This window comes from Patella vulgata, chromosome 1, assembly GCF_932274485.2.
Source record: "Patella vulgata chromosome 1, xgPatVulg1.2, whole genome shotgun sequence".
NCBI lineage: Eukaryota > Metazoa > Mollusca > Gastropoda > Patellidae > Patella > Patella vulgata.
This window is the reverse complement of record NC_065879.2, coordinates 31,614,436-31,621,642: the sequence shown is the minus strand read 5'-3', so window position 1 is coordinate 31,621,642 and position 7,207 is coordinate 31,614,436. Positions and strand designations below refer to the sequence as shown.

The 7,207-nt window shown below is 35.5% G+C and overlaps 1 protein-coding gene across 1 annotated transcript; it reads left to right on the top strand.

The window, feature by feature from the left end:
* The first annotated feature begins 2,198 nt into the window (after positions 1 to 2,198).
* LOC126810246 (retrograde protein of 51 kDa) lies at positions 2,199 to 6,066 on the top strand. The gene is made up of 4 exons (XM_050535258.2): positions 2,199 to 2,790; positions 5,172 to 5,358; positions 5,607 to 5,702; positions 5,899 to 6,066. The coding sequence occupies exons 1-4, from the start codon at positions 2,297 to 2,299 to the stop codon at positions 6,064 to 6,066; spliced, it is 945 nt and encodes a 314-aa protein (XP_050391215.1). The 5' UTR covers positions 2,199 to 2,296.
* The last annotated feature ends 1,141 nt before the right edge of the window (positions 6,067 to 7,207 follow it).

Here is a 7,207-nt window from a genome sequence, read left to right as displayed (position 1 = left end):
CGGGATAATAAAGCAGACATACATCATTCAGTGTGTTATGTGGGAATTTTTTTCCGTTTGTTGCACCCCAAAGATTAAACCGCTTTTCTTTGCTAGGTCATCCGCCCTGCACAACTGACAAGGGTAAATCTGGCTTGAAAATCCCGAGGGAACTTTCTCGGTCGGAATCAATCCCGGGACAGCCTCTTCATGCTAGGTTCCCACTGTCGTGCGATGTCCCTATTGAGTCCACGATCTGCTACATACAGATACGTTCGGATACGTTTCAATACGGTCAACACGATTGCTACGACTGACCACAATATATGATAAGATCCGATAGGATCACCACAATAACTCCACGAATAAAACCACGATTTCAATCGTAGCACGAATCCTGATAGTGGGAACCTAACATTAGTGATCCAGCACCAGATACACCGAGTCATCGATTGGGGATAAAAAAATATATATTATATATGTTTATTCTATGACCAGGAGGATGCCAGTTGCTACTTTTACTATCAATGTTATGGCAGCGTTGTTCAATGTTTTCTCAACAACTGTCTTAGCCATACCTTTCCATGAAATCGGTCTAGTATTTCTCATTTCTTTAGCGTTCCACTATAAATTCAATTGTTCATTCAAAGTCTAAAGAAATATATCACCAAATTATTTCATCTTGTTTTGGGAAGTATAACTAACCGGACTTTCCAGTCCATTTACCAGATTTTATATATATATATATATATATATATATATATATATATATATATATATATATGTCTTAAGATTTGCCCAAATGTTATGTAACAAAATATGTGATTGTCTGGTTACCCAGTTCTTCCAACACAAATGACCAAAGAAGCAGTGCGTTACTTTCAAATAATTATTCTGATAAAAAGCTTTGAAGCTACAGTATTATACAAAATCTATTAAAGAAACATTTCTCTAAACAAAATACTCTCATTGTACATATTATGGTTTTTGTTAAAACGTTGACACATTTGAAAATATTACCTATGCATATCAATCACTACCCCTTTATAATATTGATTTACCACTCCAACAACATACCCAATAGACCCAAACACAATCATATTCAAAACACGGTAGCAAAATCATTTGTTTCAATGAACAAAGAAAAAATGTATGATATTGACAGATAATTAATGTAACGGTTAGTCATGCATATTTTATTCCTAGCAGCACAAACAGAAATATGTATAATGTATTATAGTGAAATCTCAAAAGTCCTGTGAAGTTGTATAGTTCTGCATATCAATACACACCATTCAGACGAATAACGGTCGTTAGCTTGAAACTAGTTACAGGTTGTGTACGGGACAGAGTATGTTTACATTTTCTAGAACACTAGATACCACACAGCTGTAATTGCAAGCCCTATTCATTTTTTTGGCATAAAAAATCAGTCCCTTTTTGGCATTATGTTCCTCGAGTCAGTTTATCCATCGTAATAATTTCCAAGCAGTAGTCAACACCAACTCAAAAAAAACCCCAAAATTCTAAATTGTGTTATGGTGTGCTTGATGTTGTTGATGAAACTAAAATGATAAGAACTACGATACAAGAGAAATATAATTCTGAATTATATTACGTTATATTTAGTATATTTTGCCGATGTTGCTATAATAGTATAGTGATTGCAGCAGTAACAACTGAACTAAACTGAAATAAAATGGGGTTTAACGTCCTATACACCTTTATTTCTATAAAGATTTATCGTGGCCATCGACGACCTAAATGATTTAACCTCATTATTCTTAAAACTGAAAATACTACTGGATAAAAGCAATCATGGTGTAGTATTTAAACAGTATACCAGAGTATGCTCATATGAGGATACAACTTCTCGTATTTACTTTTATAGAATACGTCAAGGTTTAAAATTCTCGAAATCAAAAATAACTGTAGGCCTACTAGTATTTTATTGCGGGGGAAACGAATTTACGTCAGTAACTAAAAGGTGTACACCCTTATTATGTTTTAATTTGTTCAATCTTGTTTTGGTCTTAGCGGTTTCTTTGCTATAGTTAGCGACCGGTCGAAAGCGAGTCGGGGTATTAGTCATACGCGGCTATTCAAAGGCTTTGTGTGGAGTAAAAGGGCACGATACAATAAACTAGTTCTACAACTTAATATCTACCTACCGCCACCGCTTTACAAGATATGCTAATATAAATTCAGCAGGCCGTCAGCCGTTTTGTCATTAGGTTGCTTGCAGTACTGTTGAGAGGACCTTCTCCCGTTTCATATAGACCTTTTTTCATATTTGTAGATTCAATATCCTATCATCATGAGTAAGTCACTTGGAAGATCCCAGGAATCCAGTGGAGAATTCGGAGAGGGATACATTAAAAGAAGAACCACTGTTATCCAACGTGGAGGAGGCCCAGGGAGCATGAATTCCAGTTATGGATACTCCCGGCAGTCAAACTATGGCGGCGGTCTCAACTTGGCTCCAGGAACCTATGCCACCATGTCTCATGAAGGTGTTTCTAACATGAAAGACAAGCGTCAACATGAAAAGAAGGAAATGCAATCTTTGAATGAACGTTTGGGTAGTTACATCGAAAAAGTCCGATTTTTAGAAGCATGCATCACCCAGCTGGAACAAGAATTGGAAATTTACAGAAACCAAAAAGCTACAGATTTCAAGCCAATTCGGGATATGTATGAAAATGAATTGGCTCAAGCCAGAAAAGTTATCGATGAATTGTCTGCTGAAAAGGGTGGCTATGATGCCAAAATGGCAGGACTCCAGGATTTGGTCGATACCTTAAGACGAGAGTAAGTAGATTAAAGTATTCATTTTTTTTATAATAAAAGTTCGTTGACAAGACAAGCCAATTATTCGACACCAGGTAAATCTGTACCTTTGCTGGGATCTTAGTCAGTGGTAGAAAATATTCGAGTCCGTAAAGTAAAATCAAGCGGTTAGTCAGACGACCTAATATCTAATGACATAATCATGGAACGAACTGCAACGCTATCCAGTCACCTTTAAAGTTCAAGGGGGGTGTCAAATTTAGTGTTTGTTTTCAGACGAAGTGTTACAATCCTTCATTCAGACGAGTCTACATCCACGATGTCATATTCAACCACGCATAGTGCACAAATTATATTTAAGAGAGAGAGACAGAAATATTTGCATACGTGGATTATGAAAGTAAAATGTATTTTAGGCACGTTTGAAGAGCGATGTACCTGAATTCAAACACTTGGCTAACAATTTGCATAAAAGGACATAACTGAAAACTTTATATCTATTTGGATAATTGAGTCAACAATGATTAAACAAATAGAACGAAAAAGTTATTGTAAATACATTTAAATCCTATGTGTTATTTTACTTCCATTGATGTTCTATTTTAAAACCGTTGCTTTAAAACCGTCATCGGGTGCGCTGGTTCATCAAAGCCGTTTTATATAGGTGGGGTGGTACGGATTTAAAGGAGTGGTTCATATTTAACGAAGTACGAGTAAATTATTCAAGCAGCATTATAGATAAATTTACAAATGCTATTTTGACATTGGATATCTATTGGACATTGCTTTTTGAGGCTGTGATAAGAGCATTAGATACATATCAATTTATGTCACGTATTCTTATTTGAGATTATATATTTCAAAGGTTATGCAAATCATAATTGCAATTATAAGTTAGCGTCTTTTTTTCGACTAATTGAAAGAGAACGGAAATCGTAACAATTTAGGCTGACCTTCAATTTTACATATTGTAACGTTTTGCATAGTTGCCCCTTTTTCATGGATTATATAAAGGGAGGATGTATCCTGTAAAGTGTTAGCCCCATAAACATGTCACGACATGCACATAAATCTTTTGATTTATGCAAGTGTAGTCATTTAGAAACCTTTTTTGTATGTAGCAATTCATAATATCATAACAATAAGCCTTTATAGTCTTCCCATTGTATAAGCATTTTTTTTAGCTCCCTCGCCTGTTGAATGATACAAACTTGTCTATGACGGCTAACCAATGAAATATCCAGCATACGGTTATGTTGACATAGATATTATATAATATCGGCTTCTTTGAACTTCTGTAGGTAATTTATCAAAAAATGGCTAGGAGCTAAATAAATTCATTTTAAAGTCAAGCGATTTAAATTAATTTTTAACTAATTCTCGCAGAAGTATTCTCTTATATATATTAATTTGTTACTGAAAATCATGAATGATCTTTACTTTTGGCAATCGCTCAAATCTGGACAAAAAAACCTCCAACGTAGTATTATGGTAGTAGTTTTGCCGGCCGGTGACAAAAATTGCTGACAAGCACCTCGGCCCGCCAGCAATAAGCACAGGATTAAACCTGATTCATTTTATTGCATTCCAAGCAATTTGATTCTTGCTTCTTGGTAATGCATTGTTCACTGTAAGGTACGAGAGCCCCGTAAAGCAATTGTAACCGGTGTCATTGTTAAATAATTTCTATAGATAAACTGTACATATTCACATTAACGGATTGGACCTGAGCCAAAGTTATTGAAAGGAATGACAGTTCGAGTCGTACCCCGTATTTAAATATTGCTTTTGAAAACGTATTTCGTTTATCATAATATCATTTGAAAGACGTGATATTATCATTTGTAGCTTCATATTAGGGTACGCAAACAATATAGCTGGTTTTGTATAGTGTATATCATTATTGGTCCCACAATTCACGTGTGATATGCTTCAATCTTGATTCGAATGAATGGGATCCACAAACGTGTTACATAAAAAATTGCCGAAAAATATAAGAACTTAAGTTTCTAATAATAGTCAGCAAATCAACGTTAAAATGACGCTGCCGTAATGTCCACAGGGTACATAACCAAATATGTAAGCAAAACCTGTTAAGCAGGATAGTAATATGAAAGTTTATTATCGGTATACAATCTTAAAAGGATAGTTTGCAACTATAAAATGACAGATGATAATTTAATAATCTCAAAATAAAAAAAATACCAAGCATCCCACCTTTCGATTCCTGCTTTAATTTTTAATACTGAAGGACACAATCCCAGACTTATACACTTTATGCGACATGGCACCGGTTGGTCTATTATATACTGTATATACGTGCGTATAATACATTATAAACACACACTTGATAGTAGCTGATCATGGGGCACACAAATTATGTTACTTATTCTATATTTTAGAGTTTCAACCTTGGAGGAACACTGCAACGAATACAGAACCAAAATCGACAACCAGGCCAGCCAGATTGGAGGTTATGAGGGAGAGCTCGCCACACTCAGGCTGAGAATTGAAAATCTTGAAAATGAAAATGCCAAACTCAGACAGCTTAACAACCAGAGAAGTGAAGAAAATCGACGTCTCAGAACCGTAGGTTTACAATTTTTGTCTCGACGTTAGACCATGTTAAATGTTTCAACATTGACACGCTTGGATTTGAACTATACTCACATAGAATTATAAATTAAATTTGGAATAAAATTTCGAACAGATGAACCCTTGAACGCGGGTAGCTGCCAATGTCCAATCAGTATATTTTACAAAAGGTAACTGAATATTTGATATTAGGAGTTCCCCCAAAAAACTGATAAAATATTTTTGATACTGTTTTCTTTTAGGATTTGGATGGTGAAACTGCTGCCCATATTGAAGCTGATTGCCGAGCTACAACTCTTGAAGAAGAAGTTGAATTCTTACGAGCTATCCTTGATAAAGCAAGTCTATTTCCTTATCAAATAAGAATGTTAATCAAATTTCAATGTTTTATTGTTTACAATATATACTTAAAGCTGTGTTTGGGTGCCATTTGATCAAGAATGTTAATCAAACTGTTTACAATATACATTTACAATATACATTTAGAGCCTTGTTTTGGTGCTTCCAACAACTTAACATTTGATTTTGTTTTAGATGCCCAATGAAACCAGACAACCCGTTAAGATCAAGGGTCTCGACCTGGAAGCTTTCTGGCAGAACAACATGGCTAAGGCTATCCGTGACATTCAGAACGAATATGAAAACCGACTCGATCTGATGAGACAGGATATGGAAACAAGATATTCTGCTCAGGTAAGTTAAAGCTTGACTCAATGATTGAATTGAAGTAATAACCCCCAAACCGTCACGTCCAACAATCATTTTATGCAGGCATTTAAAACCCAGTTCTTAATGGCCAACAATCTTGATCAACAAGAGCTTAGTTTATTATTTTCGAAGGATATATGTTTTAAAATCATAAGAATGAATACATATGAAAAGGAATTCTGAAAAACAAATTTTCCAAATGAGTGAAAAATCTTAAGCTACTCAGTTAATAACCTAACATATCTCCCACAGATAAGACAAGTACAGAGCGGAGCTGTCAGAGATAACATGGAAACACAGCACGCCAAGGAAGAAAGCAAGAAACTCAAATCTCAAATCAACAACACAAGCGCAAGATTCGCTGAATTGGAAGCTAGAGTAAGTAAAAGTTACTATTATGGGCATAGGCAAATATTTAACCTCGGCTGCTTCTTGTTAGTGGTCATTAATTAAACGATTATATAAAATGCATGGAAAAGACATCCCATTATATCTGAAGTTAATCAAAAATCCGCTTTGATTGGATTTTCTGAAGTCGTCCATTGGACTTTGAAAGCAGGTTAGGGTCGATCTTGTTTGATTTGTAATGTTTATTGAAGTTATGTTTTATTTTAACAGATTGCTGCCTTGGAGAGTGAAAAGGCAGCTCTCAAGCAACAACTTGCAATGTCTGAAAATGAACTCGACGCCGAAAGAACTGCCCATAACGCCGACAAAATGCGTCTACAGTCCGAACTCGAAGGATGTCTTTCTGAACTTCAACTTATTCTTGACGCCAAATTGTCTCTAGAGTTGGAAATTGCATGTTACAGACAGTTGTTGGAGGGAGAAGAAAACAGGTAAATGGCATTCACGTTCTTTTAAATCATAATGCAACAACTATCTTGTAATTAGTACTGCTGTCCATTCCCGTAACTGATATCTAAACGTTTTTCATACATTGGTAATTTACAAAACACCCCCACCGAACGATGTTTGTTGGCTTTAAAGCTTATCCATCATCCAATGTGCCAAACTTGACCCTTTCATTTATATTTCAGATTGGGATTGAAACAGGTTGTGGAACAAGCTATTGGTTACCAATCCAAAGGTGCTACCAACTTGAGCAACATCGTCACTGGTGGTACTGGGGGAT